The following is a 22088-nucleotide window of genomic DNA, read 5'->3' on the forward strand; positions in this document are numbered from 1 at the left end:
AAAAGTCTCTTCGGAGGGCTAGGCTGAAGCCAGAGTGTGCATTAACAAAAGTCTCTTCGGAGGGCTAGGCTGACGCCAAAGTGTGCATTAACAAAAGTCTCTTCCGAGGGCTAGGCTGACGCCGGAGTGTGCATTAACAAAAGTCTCTTCGGAGGGCTAGGCTGAAGCCGGACTGTGCATTAACAAAGGTCTCTTCGGAAGGCTAGGCTGAAGCCAGAGTGCGCATTAACAAAAGTCTCTTCGGAGGGCTAGGCTGACGCCAGAGTGTGCATTAACAAAAGTCTCTTCCGAGGGCTAGATGGAAGCCAGAATGTGCATTAACAAAAGTCTCTTCGGAGGGCTAGGCTGAAGCCAGAGTGTGCATTAAGAAAAGACTCTTCAGAGGGCTAGGCTGACGCCAGAGTGTGCATTAACAAAAGTCTCTTCCGAGGGCTAGGCTGAAGCCGGAGTGTGCATTAACAAAAGTCTCTTCGGAGGGCTAGGCTGAAGCCGGAGTGTGCACTAACAAAAATCTCTTCGGAGGGATAGATGGAAGCCAGAGTGTGCATTAACGAAAGTCTCTTCGGCGGGCTAGGCTGTCGCTGGAGTGTGCATTAACAAAAGTCTCTTCGGAGGGCTAGGCTGAAGCCAGAGTGTGCATTAACAAAAGTCTCTTCGGAGGGCTAGGCTGAAGCCAGAGTGTGCATTAACAAAAGTCTCTTCGGAGGGCTAGGCTGACGCTGGAGTGTGCATTAACAAAAGTCTCTTCCGAGGGCTAGGCTGAAGCCGGGAGTGTGCATTGACAAAAGTCTCTTCGGAGGGCTAGGCTGAAGCCAGAGTGTGCATTAACAAAAGTCTCTTCGGAGGGCTAGGCTGACGCCGGAGTGTGCATTAACAAAAGTCTCTTCCGAGGGATAGGCTGAAGCCGGAGTGTGCATTAACAAATGTCTCTTTGGAGGGCTAGGCTGACGCCGGAGTGTGCATTAACAAAAGTCTCTTCCGAGGGCTAGGCTGAAGCCGGGAGTGTGCATTGACAAAAGTCTCTTCGGAGGGCTAGGCTGAAGCCAGAGTGTGCATTAACAAAAGTCTCTTCGGAGGGCTAGGCTGACGCTGGAGTGTGCATTAACAAAAGTCTCTTCCGAGGGCTAGGCTGAAGCCGGGAGTGTGCATTGACAAAAGTCTCTTCGGAGGGCTAGGCTGAAGCCAGAGTGTGCATTAACAAAAGTCTCTTCGGAGGGCTAGGCTGAAGCCGGAGTGTGCACTAACAAAAATCTCTTCGGAGGGATAGATAGAAGCCAGAGTGTGCATTAACGAAAGTCTCTTTGACAGGCTAGGCTGACGCCGGAGTGTGCATTAACAAAAGTCTCTTCGGAGGGCTAGGCTGAAGCCAGAGTGTGCATTAACAAAAGTCTCTTCGGAGGGCTAGGCTGATGCTGGAGTGTGCATTAACAAAAGTCTCTTCGGAGGGCTAGGCTGAAGCCAGAGTGTGCATTAACAAAAGTCTCTTCGGAGGGCTAGGCTGACGCTGGAGTGTGCATTAACAAAAGTCTCTTCCGAGGGCTAGGCTGAAGCTGGGAGTGTGCATTGACAAAAGTCTCTTCGGAGGGCTAGGCTGAAGCCAGAGTGTGCATTAACAAAAGTCTCTTCGGAGGGCTAGGCTGAAGCCAGAGTGTGCATTAACAAAAGTTTCTTCCGAGGGATAAGCTGAAGCCGAAGTGTGCATTAACAAAAGTCTCTTTGGAGGGCTAGGCTGACGCCGGAGTGTGCATTAACAAAAGTCTCTTCCGAGGGCTAGGCTGAAGCCGGAGTATGCATTAACAAAAGTCTCTTCGGCGGGCTAGGCTGACGCCGGAGTGTGCATTAACAAAAGTCTCTTCGGAGGGAGCGTAAAGGGGCGGCATTGGTGGACTGTTCGCTACTTCACTTGGGTTTTGCTTAATTCCCTCTCTCACATGCTCTGTCCCTAGAGTGGGGCTGAGGGCTCCTTTGACGTCTTGGGGTCCCCTGCAGTGGAGTGGAACACTGGCCCCTCTTTCTCAGCCCCAGTTACTAAGGCAGCCATTGTTGCAGGCCTTAGCGGGACACCCCAGCTCTGGGGCCTGTTGTCATATTTTCCTCAAAGAAATAGAAAAGCACAAAAAAGAAGCGAAAATAAGCGAAAACAAGCCACTTTCAGACGACCAGGAACAAAATCTGAATGTCACAGAGGGGGGTTCGCGCTCAGGAATGGGGTGAGTGCAGTGAGAACCCCACCAACAAAAGGTCTGTTTATAAACAGGCGGGGAGGCCGGACCGCCATGGCGCGCGCGCGCAAGGCTCCTGGGCGGGAACACAATGGCGGCGGCCAAGCTCCGCCCCAACTTCCAATTCACTCACACAACACCCTGGAAAGGTCTCAGAACAATGACGTTTCAATCCTTTTCGCACTGAGTAATCTGCTACAGCGAGAGAGTGAGGGCCCCGACAATCATTCCCTCCTGGAACCAATGAGGCCCATCGGTGAGGGCCTGAGGTCAGCGCTCTGGTACCATCTACGGCTGCACCGGAGAAGTCCTACTAGTGAAGGGAGGGCCTGAGGGCCGTTCAAGGACGCCTCTCCTTCACCATTTATTCTGCTGGGAAGGAGGATTCAGGATGAGGTGCCGAGTGCACTCCACAGATGCCTCTTAGTCAGGGACTAACGGGGCCCTAAGGGGCCCCACTCCTGCCTTGTTCCCCGCTGCACTGAAGGCCTAGAGGCAGATGTGTTTGTGCTGTGCAAGATCGGGAACTCATTACCTGCCCCTAATTCTTGCTTCTTCAGTCCCTCTTTGAGGGAGTGCTGCCCCTTGCACCTAGCTCAGTGTGCGATGCTAGGAGTTTGTAGCGCATGGCTACCCGGCGGGCCTCCCAGCGCTACAGTCACGTCCTTCCCGCACACAGGGCTGCAGGTATTTCACTCAGAAGAAGTGGGGTTTGAGACATTTCCTAAACTTCGTTTTTTGGTTGGCCAGTCTTAAAGGTAGAGGGAGGGAGTTCCAAAGTGTTGGGTGCCAAATAGGCACACAAAAACAACCCCCCCCCCTTGCTTCGGGCTTTCTTCGTTTTAGGAACTAAGGGAAGTCTCAGGTCTGCAGAGCAGTGATATTTTGGGGATGTAAGGGGTTGGCAACCTCTGGACTAGGAGGGGACTTTTGTTGTACACCGTGTGGTCCAGACAAAGAGTTCTGAATGCAAGTCTTTTGCAGACTGGTAACCAATGCAGGGTTTCCGGGGAGGAGGAGCTCGCGTCATGGTTTGGGAGGGTCAACAGGGTGCGAGCTGCAGCATTCTGGACAATCTGTAATCGCTTGACCACGTACTGAGGTCCACCTAGATAGACTGGACAGCCGTAGTCAAGGCGCGACAAGATAAGACCGTGGTATCCCAGGGCGAGTACGACTTACATTACTGCCCCTGGAAGCTTGCTCTACAGGAGGGGACATCTGTGTCTTGGAAAACCACAAAACCCAGGGACATAAATTTAAGGGGCAAAAACAAAAAATAGGAGAACAAAAATATTAAAAGAAAAAGGAATAGCAAGTCCTGGTGTAACACTTCAGCCCAATTGGAAATCCAGACCATTGTGACTGATTTAAAGAGAATGCAAACACAGGGGGTCTCCCTTGAAGCATCTGCAACCACCATCTTAGCCAGACCTTGATTTGTAAAAGCAATATGGTTTGGAGCCGCTGCCTAGCTTGTATCCAACCTCGCCGCTCTGATCCACCACCGTACACTTCCGGGGTCTTTATCCCACTATTGCAGCTTCTTTTTCATCCCTGGTTGCTCCCTTTCTTGCTGTTTTTCTATACGCCTGCTCCCTTTGCTGCTCTACTTCGACAACCAATGGCCACTTGCCGTGAATTGCATTGCCCAGTGGACGAGTTGCAGCATCTTGCTGATGATGGGCTGGCCACAAGTAGCAGTAAAGCTCTGGGTCTTGCTGATGATGGGCTGGCCACAAGTAGCAGTAAAGCTCTGGGTCTTGCTGATGATGGGCTGGCCACAAGTAGCAGTAAAGCTCTGGGTCTTGCGGATGATGGGCTGGCCGCAAGTAGCAGTAAAGCTCTGGGTCTTGCTGATGATGGGCTGGCCGCAAGTAGCAGTAAAGCTCTGGGTCTTGCTGATGATGGGCTGGCCACAAGTAGCAGTAAAGCTCTGGGTCTTGCTGATGATGGGCTGGCCGCAAGTAGCAGTAAAGCTCTGGGTCTTGCTGATGATGGGCTGGCCGCAAGTAGCAGTAAAGCTCTGAGTCTTGCTGATGATGGGCTGGCCGCAAGTAGCAGTAAAGCTCTAGGTCTTGCTGATGATGGGCTGGCCGCAAGTAGCAGTAAAGCTCTGGGTCTTGCTGATGATGGGCTGGCCGCAAGTAGCAGTAAAGCTCTGGGTCTTGCTGATGATGGGCTGGCCGCAAGTAGCAGTAAAGCTCTGGGTCTTGCTGATGATGGGCTGGCCGCAAGTAGCAGTAAAGCTCTGGGTCTTGCTGATGATGGGCTGGCCGCAAGTAGCAGTAAAGCTCTGGGTCTTGCTGATGATGGGCTGGCCACAAGTAGCAGTAAAGCTCTGGGTCTTGCTGATGATGGGCTGGCCACAAGTAGCAGTAAAGCTCTGGGTCTTGCTGATGATGGGCTGGCCACAAGTAGCAGTAAAGCTCTGGGTCTTGCTGATGATGGGCTGGCCGCAAGTAGCAGTAAAGCTCGGGGTCTTGCTGATGATGGGCTGGCCGCAAGTAGCAGTAAAGCTCTGGGTCTTGCTGATGATGGGCTGGCCACAAGTAGCAGTAAAGCTCTGGGAGCGCATGTGCGATGCCTACTCATGGGCGAGAATGTAAAAGATGTCCTGCTCCCACAAGTCTGCTCCATTGCAGTCTTTGTAGTGGAAGGAGCTAGCCCCCCAAGGTTGAGAGGCACAATCCAGTCCAGGAATGATCAGCTTGATGGTGGCTTGTTGCCGGGGCGGGGACCTGGTCTACCAAGATGCCTCACAGAGCTTGCTGGTGTAGAGGGTCTTCCTGCGACTTCGTTCAGGGGGACCAGTGAGCGGCCGGAGCCCATGATGAGCCCCAAGACTCTATACTTCCGTTGATATCCCTGGCAGAGCGTTTTGCTCCTGCGGCCAGATAGTGCCAGATAAGGAGTTGCCTCACGGTCAACAAGTTTGGATCTCAGCAGCCATTGGTCAATGGCACAGAGGAAGTGATCGCCCGAAGAGTCTAGATACTTTAGGTTTTTCAGACTGAAGAGGATCCATGTGTCGTAGCAGAGTAAACGGAAGGACTTGAGGTCCAGAAGAACGCTCGATGTTGAAGAGAGAGGAGATGATCGAACCGGTAGATCAGTTTCATTGCGGCAGACAGAAGTTGAAATGAACGAGTGCAGAGTGATACTTCCATATAGGGCGAGTGAGATCTAGTCTAGATGCTTCTTCGGAAGCCAATTTACACCGGTCTTGGCAGCAGGAACTGGTGGTGGATCGAGTTGAAGGCGGCAAACAGACTCAGCCATCAAAGTGCAGCCACTGATCTCGGATGGTTGGCACCATGGACTCGGTGCCTCTGCCTGGGAACGTTCTGGTTTGATCCTGTAAAAGTAGATTGTTTTCTTCTGCTAAGTTGGAGATCTGAGCGAAGGCAACTCTTGATCAGCTTACCTAAAAACTGGCTTTTGTAGATGGTCTGCAGTTGGACCTGCTGACTCAAGGTTCTTCTTCTCTTTGAGTGGCCCACTGTAGGAGGCGTTGGAGTACATGCCCAAAGCTAGTGAGTTTTTGAGGCTGTTTCTTGCTAGGAAGGCAGTATTAGTGGACAGTAGGGCGTCCTTGAAGGTGTATCGGAGGCCATGATCTGATGGTGACACAGGCGGCCCATTTGCCTTGACCACTTACTTAACCTCTGGACCGTCTGCCTGTGCCATTCATCTTGTTGGACCTTGTTCCAGAGGCTGTCCATTTTTGTGTCTTTCTCCAGATGTGCTCTTCAAGCACTTTTGTTGAGAAGTGTGCCTGGCCTTCCTTGCACTTTGTGAAAGGCTTGTTTTGGACCAACCTGTGTGTGACGTCAGACAAAACCCAGCTGGTGCGGTGAGTGAAGGTGGCAGCATGGGTAGGGCTTCAGCAGCACTAACGAGGGGGTGACGAGTGCCAGGCCGACGCATTCTGTGTAGACCAATGATCCACGGCAGCTTGATGAACTACAGGAAGGGCCTTCATTGGCCAACAGTAAAGTACGCTGGTGCGCATTACACCCTTCCAATCCTGGCCTAGCGACATCTCCAAAGGGATGGAGCACTTGGCGCACATGAGCTCCCTAAAACCATAGGAATGTGGGGCACAAAGCTTCACAGGGATCAACCCATAGACACCGCAGTGACCCGGACACTATGCTGCAGTGTCTGGGAAATAACACTAAATGAGACCTGGGGGAAGTCAGAGAAAGGCAGGGCTACTGTGAGCTGCAAGACCCGCACCAGGATTGCCCCTCTCAGGGTCATTCCAGATACCTCCTGGGTTGCCCCTCTCAGAGTCGTTCAAGATACTTCCTGGATTGCCCCTCTCAGGGTCACTCGAGATACCTCCAGGGTTGCCCCTCTCAGGGTCACCCGAGATACCTCCAGCAGGCAGCACTTTGAGGATCCCAGGCGTGTCTCAGGCACCTGGTGCCAGCGTGTGCCAGGACATGTCTGCTGCCACTCGTCTAAGGGGGTCTGGGTGGGTGGAATGAAGACGTTCACCCCAGTGAGCTGGAGTGTGCGGACAGGGAGGGAATGTGCTCAGACGTGTGTGGTGGTATTCGGTCTCCTTTCTCCCACACTTATGTGCCTGGTCCTAGCAGCCTGTGCTGTGAGACGTGTCAGAGCAGGCTGACACTAACCAGGTCCCTGGATCATGCCAGAGCCAGGGGCTGCGAGCTGGGGCAGTCCGGGCTCTCTCCACCTAGCCCGTGTGTCCTGAAAGAGCCGACACAGCGTGTTGGGGGGATGGGGGGGGGGGAGAGAGAGAGTGTGTGAGTGTGTGTGTGTGTGTGTGTGTGAGAGTGAGTGAGTGTGTGTGTGTGTGTGTGTGTGTGTGTGTACATACATGCACACATACTCAAAGAGATGTAAACCTTTTAAGCAGACTGCGAATTAAACATTCCCAGGGTCTATGGAAGGAATCGAGGTCTTCGGAGTGTGTCACTCACTCCTGTCCTCTTCCCATCACTTCATTCTCCAGTCAGTCACACAAGTCTGCACTTCGTCTCCTCATTGCTCCAGCTGCATACCTCATACGTCTTTTCTCTTTCTTCTGCAGCACTCTCGCCATGCTGCCCCGCATTTATTTCCTTGTATCTGCTTCGCTTCACTTCACCACACACACCGCACCCACTCACCTGTAGGCGCTGTACTTTCTTTAGCCCCGCCCTGTCAATGTTTAGATAGTTGTGTGCCTCCTTCACACACTTTTGCATAGAATCCCAATTACAATCGTCCTACTGGACCATTGCTCTGAGCGCGCAGCAGAGGCGCCAAGGAACGGATGAGCATGTATTCTGAAGCCCTTTTAACACCCACTGATGGGCACTCTCAGAGCGCTGCACTGGCTTCGACCTGAGCTCCATGGCGCTCTATCATTGGCCGCTATAAACACCCGCCCACATCCTGGACTCACACAGACCCTAGAAGCGACTCCTTACACACTACGTGCTATACACAATTAATATGTGCTATGAAAAAACTACCGACACACAACATCCTGGAGAAAACAATGACTCTTAAAGAATGCAAGAGTAAGTACAAAATAAAATATAAATGCTTACAAATAAGAATAAACTCGCTCCGGCTGGAGGCCTCGGAGACTATCTTCCGAAAGGAGTTAAAAACGGGGCTATTTCCCTCTTTAAGCCCTCCTGTCTAACCGCTTGTGCTTTCTCTGCCCTGTCCGGAATAGGATCTTTCTGTACCGCAGCGCGGGGACACTAGCCAGTGTAGCCAGGCGCTTTATACATTTGTTTATTATTATTATACACAACATGGCTGGTTCCAGGCTGAGGGCGGTGTCTGTTCCTCCCAGCCATGGCTGTCATCGGCGGTGGTGGTGGTGTGCAAGGCGGTGGGAGGCAGAACAGTTACAGATGGCTCATCTGCCCTACCACCCCCCTTACCCCAAACTCCACCAGAACATGCGTCACATTCCAGAGGCACACAGGCCGGTTTCTCTTCTCTCTCTCCCTCAGCCCATGCTCCCTGTACCAGGTCCATTCACTCCATGCAGGTTCACTCTCCTTCGACTCTATACCATCCACACAGGTGCATCCACCCTTTACCCTCGCCACTGGTGACTGCAACCCACAGCAAGACCCACCTTCACCTCACTCAGGTTCATTTGTGCTCCACGCAAGTACAGTCCCCCTCTGCCACATCTCATGCACCTAGGCCCCACACAAGTACAGTCCCTCTCTGCCACATCTCATGCACCTAGGCCCCACACAAGTACAGTCCCTCTCTGCCACATCTCATGCACCTAGGCCCACTCCCGTCCCACCTTAGCCCCTGCACACTACACAGAGTCTAGCCGCACTCCAGCCCCAAGAACCCTCCATCCCCTTTCACACCGGTTGTTTCTTTATACACCCAGGTCCATCCATTCTCCGTCCTACAACACGCACCCACATGTCCAGTCTCTGTGTACTCCAGCCCATACACTCTCCACACAAGTTTAGCCACACTTTACACTAACCAATACACCCTCCACACAGGTCCAGTCACCCACTACTCTAGCACTTACACACTTCAGACAGGTCCTTTTAATCTACACCAACTCATGCACCCTCCACACAGATCCAGTCACCCTCTACCCCAACCCATGCACCGTCCACACAGGTCCAGTCAACCTCTACCCCAACCCTTGCACTGTCCACACAGGTCCAGTCACCCTCTACCCCAACCCTTGGACCATCCACACAGGTCCAGTCACCCTCTACCCCAACCCTTGCACCGTCCACACAGGTCCAGTCAATCTCTACCCCAACCCTTGCACCGTCCACACAGGTCCAGTCAATCTCTACCCCGACCCTTGCTCCGTCCACACAGGTCCAGTCAATCTCTACCCCAACCCTTGCACCGTCCACACAGGTCCAGTCAATCTCTACCCCAACCCTTGCACCGTCCACACAGGTCCAGTCACCCTCTACCCCAACCCTTGCACCGTCCACACATGTCCAGTCAATCTCTACCCCAAACCTTGCACCGTCCACACAGGTCCAGTCAATCTCTACCCCAACCCTTGCACCGTCCACACAGGTCCAGTCACTCTCTATCCCACCCTTGCACAGTCCACACAGGTCCAGTCAATCTCTACCCCAACCCTTGCACCGTCCACACAGGCCCAGTCAATCTCTACCCCAACCCTTGCACCGTCCACACAGGTCCAGTCGCTCTCTATCCCAACCCTTGCACCGTCCACACAGGTCCAGTCAATCTCTACCCCAACCCTTGCACCGTCCACACAGGTCCAGTCAATCTCTACTCTAACCCTTGCACTGTCCACACATGTCCAGTCAATCTCTACCCCAACCCTTGCACCGTCCACACAGGTCCAGTCAATCTCTACTCCAACCCTTGCACCGTCCACACAGGTCCAGTCAATCTCTACTCTGACCCTTGCACCGTCCACACAGGTCCAGTCACCCTCTACCCCAAACCTTGCACTGTCCACACAGGTCCAGTCACCCTCTACCCCAACCCTTGCAGAGTCCACACAGGTCCAGTCAATCTCTACTCCAAACCCTTGCACCATCCACACATGTCCAGTCAATCTCTACTCCAAACCCTTGCACCATCCACACAGGTCCAGTCAATCTCTACTCCAACCCTTGCACCGTCCACACAGGTCCAGACAATCTCTACCCCAACCCTTGCACCGTCCACACAGGTCCTGTCAATCTCTATCCCACCCTTGCAGAGTCCACACAGGTCCAGTCAATCTCTACTGCAACCCTTGCACCGTCCACACAGGTCCAGTCAATCTCTACCCCAACCCTTGCACCGTCCACACAGGTCCTGTCAATCTCTACCCCAACCCTTGCACCGTCCACACAGGTCCAGTCAATCTCTACCCCGCCCCTTGCACCGTCCACACAGGCCCAGTCTCCCTCTACCCCAACCCTTGCACCGTCCACACATGTCCAGTCAATCTCTACCCCAACCCTTGCACCGTCCACACAGGTCCAGTCAATCTCTACTCCAACCCTTGCACTGTCCACACAGGTCCAGTCAATCTATACCCCAACCCTTGCACCATCCACACAGGTCCAGTCAATCTCTACTCTGACCCTTGCACCGTCCACACAGGTCCAGTCACCCTCTACCCCAAACCTTGCACCGTCCACACAGGTCCAGTCACCCTCTACCCCAACCCTTGCACCGTCCACACATGTCCAGTCAATCTCTACCCCAACCCTTGCACCGTCCACACAGGTCCAGTCAATCTCTACCCCAAACCTTGCACTGTCCACACAGGTCCAGTCAATCTCTACTCCAACCCTTGCACCGTCCACACAGGTCCAGTCACCCTCTACCCCAAACCTTGCACCGTCCACACAGGTCCAGTCACCCTCTACCCCAACCCTTGCACCGTCCACACATGTCCAGTCAATCTCTACCCCAACCCTTGCACCGTCCACACAGGTCCAGTCAATCTCTACCCCAAACCTTGCACCGTCCACACAGGTCCAGTCACCCTCTACCCTGACCCTTGCACAGTCCACACAGGTCCAGTCACCCTCTACCCCAACCCTTGCACCGTCCACACAGGTCCAGTCAATCTCTACCCCAAACCTTGCACCGTCCACACAGGTCCAGTCGCTCTCTATCCCACCCTTGCACAATCCACACAGGTCCAGTCAATCTCTACCCCAACCCTTGCACCGTCCACACAGGTCCAGTCAATCTCTACCCCGACCCTTGCATCGTTCACACAGGTCCAGTCAATCTCTACCCCGACCCTTGCTCCGTCCACACAGGTCCAGTCAATCTCTACCCCAGCCCTTGCACCGTCCACACAGGTCCATTTACACTGTAGCCCTGTCCCTGCATCCTCCAGACAGTTTACATCACTCTTAACTCTACTCACTGCACTTTAATACTCACAGTCCAGGAAGCACCACTTGGGGGACAGCTTCTGAGAGGAAAGGGTCTTCGGACTGGCTCCATCTACTTCCTGTGTTGGAGAAACACAAGATGTCCTGGTCACTTTGGGCTGGACACAAAGAGAAGGCACTGTTCTACTACTTTAAGCTTTAAAGGCACCCATTGTAATCTGTAGGAGACACTCTGACTAAAGTTTGGATCAGAACACTTTCAAATGTGATGATTTTGTGAGTGGAACCTGCCCCACTCTGTTCTGGAGTACATCTTAGGACATTTACCAGCAAGCATCTCACCACAAGACCAAGCCACGAGAGAACAAAAGGAACAAGGCAGCTGCACATGCACCAAGAAATCCATGTGGGGGGAACCACGTGCGACAAGAAACAGCACAGCAACGACATGGCATAAGAGCGACTCAGCACGTGTGGGATGGAAACATGGTGCAAGGAGCACAGGTGGACCAGACACAGAATACACACCTGGAGGACCAGTCGCTGCAGAGCGGGGGGGTATGGAGGGAAGTCCTGTGGAAAGGGAGCTTGGTTATCCACTAGTCAGACAGCGCAATGTGCCCCAGGCCCAACCACAACCCTCACGTCACTGGTCCAAACCCTGGTCAGGCCGACTCGTTTTATACACGTCACGTGCATTATTGGTTCAGTGCATAGGCGTTTGCAAAACACCTAAACAGAGTCTGCATGCACAGAGTCAAAGTATTGTGCGCCATGTGGTAATCATGTGGTACCCCCCCCCATGCCCCAAATGTCATAACCTGGATTTAATGGAAAAACAGTCACTTCTGTTCAACGCACTCCTCTACGCCCTCTAAAATACTTACTATTCGCAAGTTATCCCTGAAGTCTATCTATGCCGGACGCCAGTTGGACCAGTGGCCTGGGCTTATCAAAGCTGCCAGGGGCCCTGCTGAAAACAAGCGAAATGCCCGAGTGGGCAGTAAAGATTACCTACACTCATGGACCAGTGACCCCCGCACCAGGGCCCCGGTGCAACTCCACACGCGGCACGAATGATAGCCGCGCACCCATGTTTGTCATTGGCCAGAGCGTCCCACTCATCACCTATAGATTGTGAATGTTTATTTCGAGACAGCTTCTGCGTCTCAAGACCAACAGAGAGCCGGGTTCTCAAGCGCTCTGGCTTCACTCAATCCAGAACGGATTGGAAGACTTCAAGGCATTTCCATGTGACTGGAGTGGAGAATCTGCTGCTTCCCATGATGCAGTTATTATACACACGCGTGATCCACCTGCGAGGATGTTCACACGCAGTGCAGCTCGTTGACTCACAGACACAATAACTGCAGCTTTGTGCAGTCCGGCTCTGCGTGGATTATCTGCTTCGCGCGACAGTGCCATCACTTCTGTCCATATTTGACAATCATAGAATATTTCTGTCCTGATGAAAGCCCTCATTGCTCACTCCAGAGCTGAAACATGTTTAACACCCACGCAGTGAGCATCATATAAACTCCAAAGTGAACTATTTAGTACTGGGTGGAAGGCCCCCCTTGGCCCCCAATGTTTCTTTAGACACTTAAAGCAACACTGCTTACTCCCTCATGTGAATGTAGTACAAACAATTTTAATGTGTTTATGTGCGATTATTACTCAATAGTTTGTTTTGTTTGCTAATGAAGTGTAAAAGAAAATATCGGCACTGCTCACAATTTCTACATAAGGTTGAATAGTTTGCAAATTAAAATAATTAAAAAATAAATAAATAACTTTACTACCCTGGTCTCCCCATTCCCTAACTTCCCCCCCTTGTCTCTGCTCCTCTTTGGAAGTCCAGTGAGGAGGGAATTTCCATAACTGATCCCAGAAAGAAAGTGGGCTTGCGGCAGAGTTTTCAGCACTGTAGACTTTAGAGAACCAGTGGACATAGAGGGATTGAAGTTAAACGGTAACCAGCACCGAACACCTCGACTATTATGGAGGAATCCATGTAACTAAAACACGTCTATCGACTCTAACACAGCGCATCAACAATCGACCCTTAAAGGCCCATTTTCGTTATCGATGCCTTTAATCTACAGCCTCTGTTGTAACTTTTCATAATGAACAAATATAATCAAACCTATTGCAGCTGACATCCTTTTTACTAATTAACCAATTAGGCCTATACCCTTGATCACTGGCCTCACGCCAAGCCAGGCTTGCTATATACGAAGCATAAACATCCCATAAGACTCCACCAACCGTACACTCCTAGAGTTATGAATATGCACAAAAATACAGTCTGCAAAGCAATATACAACCCCTCCTACGAGAATGGTAAAAGGATTCGAACAGCGCACGTAAAAAGTGCATATAAGATATGAGCCTCAATTGGGAACTGTGCGGGGCAGAATTCCAGTGTGGGGCGCCGACCCCCTGCAATCGTAAGTGCTCCTGCACCCAGATTTACGGGGTGCCGGAACAACGAAGGACTGGAAAATCCAGCAGGTAAAAATCAGGGCGTGACAAGACTGCATTGTAGCCACAGCCGCCTGCGTGACCCCAGCCAAAGCCTCAGACTAGATACAGAGGCAGTGCTTAATTTGCAATAAAAAAAACAAAAAAAAAACGTAAGTGCCACTGCCTCCGTCAGGAGGCCACTACAACTGCAACCATCTGTTGCCCTGCCAGCTCTGCCAATGACAGTGCCAACACAACTACTAACCATCACAGGCCTACAAGTGTGACATTTCAAACACTTTCAAGCCCCCAAACCTTAGGGTGACCAGACGTCCCGGTTTCCCCCGGATGGTCCCAGTTTTTCGTGAAGCGTCCCTGTGTCCTGGCACTTTCCTCCAAACTGAATAAAAGTCCCGGCTTTTGGAGAATGGCTGGGATGAGCACAAAAATTGCCAATTTTTAGGTCTCGCCTGACCCAGCGCATGCGCTGGTCTGGTGAGACTTTTAGTAAGGGCTTCAAAAAATGCTACCATGGCCGGCCTACAGCTTGCATGCATGTGCGCGGACGCATGCTTACAAGCAGAGGCACCATATGGCTGTCCTCGTCATGCTCATTAAGCGCATCGCTCGCCGCGCTTGATCGCCATCACTTTCACTTGCGCGGCCACTTTGATGTTCTCAGTGAGCCAGCCAATGCTTGTTTTTAAATTTCCTTTAGCTGCTCCACCACTCACGGACTTGGGCTTGTTTAGAATTCTCATCCTAGCCGACGATAAATATTGGCCTTTACTAGCACCTGGACCACGTGTTCGGACTAATGCTGTTAATTCCATCTACCCTCCAGTCTCTTCTCCTTTACCCCTGTTACCTGGCTAACCAAGTGTATTTAACTAGCTCAGGGGGCAGTTTCCTTTCCCATCAGCTTCCCCCACTGCGTCACCGAAACCTGGTCTCCGAATTTCACCCGTCATGCAGCGCATCGAAGTCTCACAAATCCATGCGTGAGTAGCTCAGTCCAGGGTAATTCTTGTCATTTTGGCTCCTGCATTCTGTTTGTCCGCTTTCTACATTCAGGACTGCACGTACCCGAACACCAAGACTCTATAAGCCAGTCGCTCATGGACATGGGAAGCCCGAGAGCGCTGCTTCTCTTCTCCCAGCTTTATTCGCGCCTACGCAGAACTCTATCCTTCCTGCAGCCTTCTCTATGCTTCTTGCCCAGCTCGAGACCAAAATTGGAGTGTCCCAACTTAGTACATTTCAGTTGCTGCTTTAAGCCAGGCGTCCCAGAAACAATTGCTTATGTGGTAATGGATCACGTAAACATTATTATGCCTATGGAATTTGAATTTGTGCTGCCGTTCATGCATAAAACGTATTCGCGATCAAGCCAACACCACCGACAAATTCAAATACTGCTGACACAAAACATTTGACGCTACCCAGCGCCTGATGTTCATAATCTCGTGCTGCTGGGCACTTTCTTCGCACACCTCCCTCTCACCCAGTCTTCTCCCATTCCTATGTTCCTTGTAAGCTCCCAATTCAGATTTGCATTCTATTTCTTGAGGATGGAGTGCATGGTATTGACTTTGCTTACGAGTGGGGTACTCATGCGGCCCTCAATGTTTCTATCCTCTAAAGATGTAGAGCGCAACTTATTCAGTTGTAGTCATTGCCGCTGTCTGCAATTCTTTGTCTGCCTCCCGGAGGTTCTCTTCTCCTACCTCTACCTTCACCCTCGAAAACCATTGTTAAAAGCCTTGTGTACGCGTGCGTCTGAAATCCTAGCCACAAACAGGGTCTAAAACCAGGCCTTGGCACCCAAATAAAAGTGGCCCCTATAAATGAATTAGACAACTACAATTGTGGCCCTTGTTTGCAAAATGAGGCAGTTTCATTTTTTTAAAGACACGCTGTATATGTATTTTGCAATATATGGAAGACTACGTGGATTTGAACTTGCTGGAGGCAATATTGTTTTTAATATCTGTAAAATCAACAGTAAAAAACAGCCCAGCAAACCATAGAAGAGGCCCACAAACCGTGAAAGAATGGTGCCCTAACTGAGCTGTCAGGCAAGCCCACCAGGCACTGCCTGATTCACAAAGGGCAGTTTGACGGGATTGAGGAGACGCCTTTGTGTTCACCCCCTCTAGGCCAAGCCAGCTGTATCTGTCCTTCTGAAGCCTGAGAGGAGCAGACAGGGCTTTAAGTGGCCCGGGTCCTGCCAGTGCTCAGCACCGGCAGTTCTAAAAAGCAGGTCCAGAGACAAGCCCCCATCAGGCTCTCCATTTTTGCCCTCACCATCAGGATGAAACAATATAAATCTTAATTCTGCAGCAGTGCCACCCTTCTCAGCCTTTGATGCAACATTAAAGAGACTCATTATAATACTTTTACAGTCTCATCATTACAGAAGGGAAGCATTTTCAACACTACATAGAACAAAGCCACATAGTTGTTGCTTATTTATCTTATGCAACTAATAACCATTGACAAAGCCAATAGTTCCGATTTGTTTTAGGTGTAATGTTACATGTTGTATTATATGTCTGGATGCAGTGACAGAAGCAGCACAATCCGAGTCGGGCGGCACACAAGGCACAACAAAGATTTTTAGCTTAGGAGTTTTTAAGCCACACCCTTAATTACATCAACCACGCCCCTTTGAGAGAGCCCCCAAGTTTTTTCATCCCACTTAAATCCCTGGGAGCAACCCTTGAATAAGGACTGTGATCAAGGATATGTCCGAAGCTGCACACCCTAAATAAAGAGATGGGCTCATGGACCGCTCTACCGCATCCTGTGTCCTGCTCTCTGCCAGCAAGGCAGGACCCAGAGCAGCATCTGGTTGACGAGACCTCACACTGTTTTCAATCCACAATCTGACAGTGACTATTCCCAGGGCGGGTTGAATAATGTGCTGCACGTGAAGGAAATGCACTTTGTATCAAGTCCCGTCAAGTTTGGGTCTAACTTGAATCTGAATGGACACCGAGTTGAAGGCAGACTGCCTTTGCAATAGATATAGGCTCAATCCTTGGGCTTATCAACTGTGCACTTGGAAGAGCTCTGCATACCTGTATGGATGAAAGCTACGACCAGAAACTGGAATCCTGGCTGTCGTCCCTCGAGAGGTAGGGAATATACGTCTCATGAATGAGGAGATTTCACAGCGACAAACTGAACAGTAGGAAGAAGATTGCCAGGTTCATGCACACAATCTGATAAGATTGCAGATCCATGCACACAATCTGATAAGATTAGCAGATTAATGCACACATTCTGATAAAATTGCCAGATTCATGCACACAATCTGATAAGATTGCCAGATTCATGCACACAATCTGATAAGATTGCCAGACTCATGCACAGAATCTGATAAGACTGCCAGATTCATGCCCACAATCTGATAAAATTGCAGATTCATGCACACAATCTGATAAGATTGCCAGATTCATGCTCACAATCTGATAAGATTGCCAGATTCATGCACACAATCTGATAAGATTGCCAGATTCATGCACACAATCTGATAAGATTGAGAGATTCATGCACACAATCTGATGAGATTTCCAGATTTATGCACACAATCTGATAAAATTGCAGATTCATGCACACAATCTGATAAGATTGCAGATTCATGCACACAATCTGATAAGATTGCAGATTCATGCACACAATCTGATAAAATTGCCAGATTCATGCCTACAATCTGATAAAATTGCAGGTTCATGCCCACAATCTGATAAAATTGCAGATTCATGCACACAATCTGATAAAATTGCCAGATTCATCCCCACAATCAGATAAAATTGCCAGATTCATGCCCACAATCTGATAAGACTGCCAGATTCATGCCCACAATCTGATAAGACTGCCAGATTCATGCGCACAATCTGATAAGATTGCCAGGTTTATGCACACAATCTAAGATTGCCAGATTCATGCCCACAATCCGATAAGATTGCCAGATTCATGCACACAATCTGATAAGATTGCCAGATTCATGCCCACAATCTGATAAGATTGCCAGGTTCATGCCCACAATCTGATAAGATTGCCAGATTCATGCACACAATCTGATAAGATTGCAGATTCATGCACACAATCTGATAAGATTGCCAGATTCATGCCCATAATCTGATAAAATTGAGGATTCATACCAACAATCTGATAAAATTGCAGATTCATGCACACAATCTGATAAGATTGCCAGATTCATGCCCACAATCTGATAAAATTGACCGATTCATGCCCACAATCTGATAAGATTGCCAGGTTCATGCACACAATCTAAGATTGCCAGATTCATGCCCTCAATCTGATAAAATTGCCAGATTCATGCACACAATCTGATAAGATTGCCAGATTCATGCACACAATCTGATAAGATTGCCAGATTCATGATAAGATTGCCAGATTCATGCCCACAATCTGATAAGATTGCCACAGATTCATGCCCACAATCAGATAAGATTGCCAGATTCATGCACACAATCTGATAAGATTGCCAGATTCATGCACACAATCTGATAAGATTGCCAGATTCATGCCCACAATCTGATAAGATTGCCAGGTTCATGCCCACAATCCGATAAGATTGCCAGATTCATGCACACAATCTGATAAGATTGCAGATTCATGCACACAATCTGATAAGATTGCCAGATTCATGCCCATAATCTGATAAAATTGCAGATTCATGCCAACAATCTGATAAAATTGCAGATTCATGCACACAATCTGATAAGATTGCCAGATTCATGCCCACAATCTGATAAGATTGACCGATTCATGCCCACAATCTGATAAGATTGCCAGGTTCATGCACACAATCTAAGATTGCCAGATTCATGCCCTCAATCTGATAAAATTGCCAGATTCATGCACACAATCTGATAAGGTTGCCAGATTCATGCACACAATCTGATAAGATTGCGAGGTTCATGATAAGATTGCCAGATTCATGCCCACAATCTGATAAGATTGCCACAGATTCATGCCCACAATCTGATAAGATTGCCAGATTCATGCCCACAATCTGATAAGATTGCCAGATTCATGCCCACAATCTGGTAAAATTGCCAGGTTCATTCACACAATCTGATAAGATTTCCACAGATTCATGCCCACAATCTGATAAGATTTCCACAGATTCATGCCCACAATCTAATAAGATTGCAGATTCATGCACACAATCAGATAAGATTGCCAGATTCATGCACACAATCTGATAAGATTGCCAGATTCATGCCCACAATCTGATAAGACTGCCAGATTCACGCCCACAATCTGATAAGACTGCCAGATTCATGTCAACAATCTGATAAAATTGCCAGATTCATACCCACAATCTGATAAGATTGCCAGATTCATACCCACAATCTGATAAGATTGCCAGATTCATGCCCACAATCTGATAAGATTGCCAGGTTCATGCCCACAATCTGATAAGATTGCCAGGTTCATGCCCACAATCTGATAAAATTGCCAGGTTCATGCCCACAATCTGATAAGATTGCCAGATTCATGCACACAATCTGATAAGTCAATCACCTGGGTGCATTGCCAGTAGTTCATTTAGATTCTAATGATACTAGAGGCCTGAGACGTTGCCAAGCTTTTTCTGGGATCTGCTGAGTAATGCTGACCCCAGAGTAAGGGCCCTTGTGACTTAGGCCCTTGAGTGACACTGGCAATCACCCATGACAAACGCTAAATCATACATGAGGGCGGGTATGCCGGACTCATTGCCGAATGTGCAGTCAACACAGAACAACTCTGTCTTTGAAGTGAGGACACATGTTACTCTACTCTACATCTTGCATGTTGCATCACCCCACATGATGCTGGCACTGGACCCATAATCCTCTGCACTTCATTTTTGCACCTGCAACCTCCCCTTAGTGGCATTCATATCTCTCGTAAGGGCAGGGTTTGCCCCTTTACCACTGCGCCATCCTGCTCCCCTTGTTGCATGACACCACAGGTGATGCCCCTCAATGGACGTAGCTAAAAAACCCTAACTCCGGCCTCTCTAGAGTGGGCCAGGATGGAAAAAAGACTAACCAGTGCTTGGCAATCAGGACCTCAGGATGGCACAATACCAAAACCCAGACTGCCAACCCAAGGAATGGAGTAAGATTTCGAGCAGTGTGACTGTGCTACATACTTTTATGACTCAACATTGGGACGAGTAGCACTATATAAATATATGTGAGAGAGGGGCGAAGGAGAGATGAGGGGCATCATTGGCGGGTGGCAGTGATGGAATCCGTGGAGAAGGAGGTCACATGGAGGGTCTGCCACCAAAGATTGTTGTACCAGCTGCCACCAACGCTAAAGCCGGCCCTAATGCGAAGTCCTGGGCCGTTCACCCCACAGGATAACCCATGGCCTTCTTCCAGGGCCAGCTCAAAAGGGAGCGAGGGGAATCCGCCTTATCTAACACGGGCAACAACCAGAGTGCTATAACTCAGCCGAGAGACGAGTATAATCAAAAATATTTTCTTAAAACAGGGGAATATAGATGCATACTCATCATTCCAGGAGAATGCTAAAAACAAGCATTGGCATAGCCAATAGGTCGCGCCTTTGGGATTTTATAAGTATTTAGTTATGCAGCACAATATTCTTGATGCAACAACATCAACTGTTGCATGGCTAAACACTTATAAGGTCCCAAAGGCGAGACCTATTGGCTATGCCAATGCTTGTTTGAGTAGTGGCTGAATATGCACTGGTGTTACAAAGATGGGTGCATGTTCACTTCTCACTACTGGAGATGTTACGGAGTGACGTCACTCCAGATGAGGTTGTTGTGGGAAGGGAAATCCTTTAAACAGAGACATTTTCTCTCCGGATTTCCCTTCTCTTTCTACAGAGCAGCAAGAATGTCATTATGCCAGCCACGGGGCAACTGCGTGTCCAAACCACCCACATGACCCTGCTCCCTGGAGTCAGAGGTCACTGCCTGCACCAAGATCCAGCCAGCCACCAGAGTACACTGTAGTCCTATTTTTATGTTTGTGACCTGTCCCGGTTTTTTGTTTTGGGAATCTGGTCACCCCACCAAAGCTATAAGAATGTCTTGGGCGGCAGGTATTAGCCATTTGAGTTAATAAGCAACCGTTGTTGTGCTCATCTCTAAATAATACAAACAGCGCCACCATGTGTCAGACTGTCAGAAGTACCAGTGTTGACAATGAATTACTGGTGCCGAGACCTGAAACCACCGGCTCAAATTAAGCACTAGACAGAGGGAAGCATTACATGACAGACGCTTACTTTACTGCGCACTTGCTGTTGCTGGCGCTGCTGCTGACGCTTCGCTTTTTAAAAATTCCGTTTTTGTCTATTTGTTTTAATTTACCTTGCTGCACTTCTCCCCTGTTTTTAGCTGGGTCTTGCCCCCTCCTCATTCCGCACATAATTGGCTCCCTCACTGCCGTTTTGGCGGGCCTGGATCTCGGGGGTGGTTCACTGTGGGCGCCATTTTGGGTAGGGCTGTAATTGTAACTTCGGGCGCCATCTTGGAGCGTCCTCGCGCTCGCGCTAGGATTGGTGAGCCTACTTAAGGCGGACTCAGTTTTGAGGCGGCCTTGACAGACGCTTACTTTACTGCGCACTTGCTGTTGCTGGCGCTGCTGCTGGCGCTTCGCTTTTTAAAAATCCCGTTTTTGTCTATTTGTTTTAATTTACCTTGCTGAACTTCTCCCCTGTTTTTAGCTGGGTCTTGCCCCCTCCTCATTCCGCACATAATTGGCTCCCTCACTGCCGTTTTGGCGGGCCTGGATCTCGGGGGTGGTTCACTGTGGGCGCCATTTTGGGTAGGGCTGTAATTGTAACTTCGGGCGCCATCTTGGAGCGTCCTCGCGCTCGCGCTAGGATTGGTGAGCCTACTTAAGGCGGACTCAGTTTTGAGGCGGCCTTGACAGACGCTTACTTTACTGCGCACTTGCTGTTGCTGGCGCTGCTGCTGGCGCTTCGCTTTTTAAAAATCCCGTTTTTGTCTATTTGTTTTAATTTACCTTGCTGAACTTCTCCCCTGTTTTTAGCTGGGTCTTGCCCCCTCCTCATTCCGCACATAATTGGCTCCCTCACTGCCGTTTTGGCGGGCCTGGATCTCGGGGGTGGTTCACTGTGGGCGCCATTTTGGGTAGGGCTGTAATTGTAACTTCGGGCGCCATCTTGGAGCGTCCTCGCGCTCGCGCTAGGATTGGTGAGCCTACTTAAAGCTCCCCTCTCCCGCGCAGCGGGACGCGCAGGTGTGGACGCCGTCGCTTAGCCGGAGTCGTGCCAGAGTCCTGCCCGTCTGCGCTCGTCCGCGTCGAGGCAGCGCGAGGTGGGGCAGGCTCTGTTTCTCGTCGCGGTGTTGTCTTGCCGATGCTGGCAGGTATGGTGTTTTACACACGGTCCGAGCTGCTGTCCATAAGGCGAATGTCCAGAGGAAGTGCCTGTAAGCCTGTGGACCCTTTAGTCGGCCCTTATAGCTGTGCCTGCAAAGGAGTGAGGCTTTTACTTCAATATCTTTGATATTCCA

The 22088-nt window shown here is 50.0% G+C and overlaps 1 protein-coding gene across 9 annotated transcripts in view; it reads right to left on the reverse strand.

Moving 5' to 3' along the window:
* The window catches only part of DGKZ (diacylglycerol kinase zeta), a 759825-nt gene that overhangs the window by 177851 nt on the left and 559886 nt on the right, over window positions 1–22088 (reverse strand). For 6 of the 9 annotated variants that reach the window (XM_085646693.1, XM_085646692.1, XM_085646686.1 and 3 more), the window contains 2 exons: window positions 11603–11647; window positions 11124–11193 (listed from right to left, as the gene is read on the reverse strand). In XM_085646693.1, coding sequence (XP_085502819.1) covers window positions 11124–11193; window positions 11603–11647 — 115 coding nt within the window. The remainder of the gene's footprint in view (window positions 1–11123; window positions 11194–11602; window positions 11648–22088) is intronic. The other 3 variants (XM_085646689.1, XM_085646691.1, XM_085646690.1) reach the window with 1 other exon arrangement.

This window comes from Triturus cristatus, chromosome 3_1 (assembly GCF_964204655.1).
Source record: "Triturus cristatus chromosome 3_1, aTriCri1.1, whole genome shotgun sequence".
Classification (NCBI taxonomy): domain Eukaryota; kingdom Metazoa; phylum Chordata; class Amphibia; order Caudata; family Salamandridae; genus Triturus; species Triturus cristatus.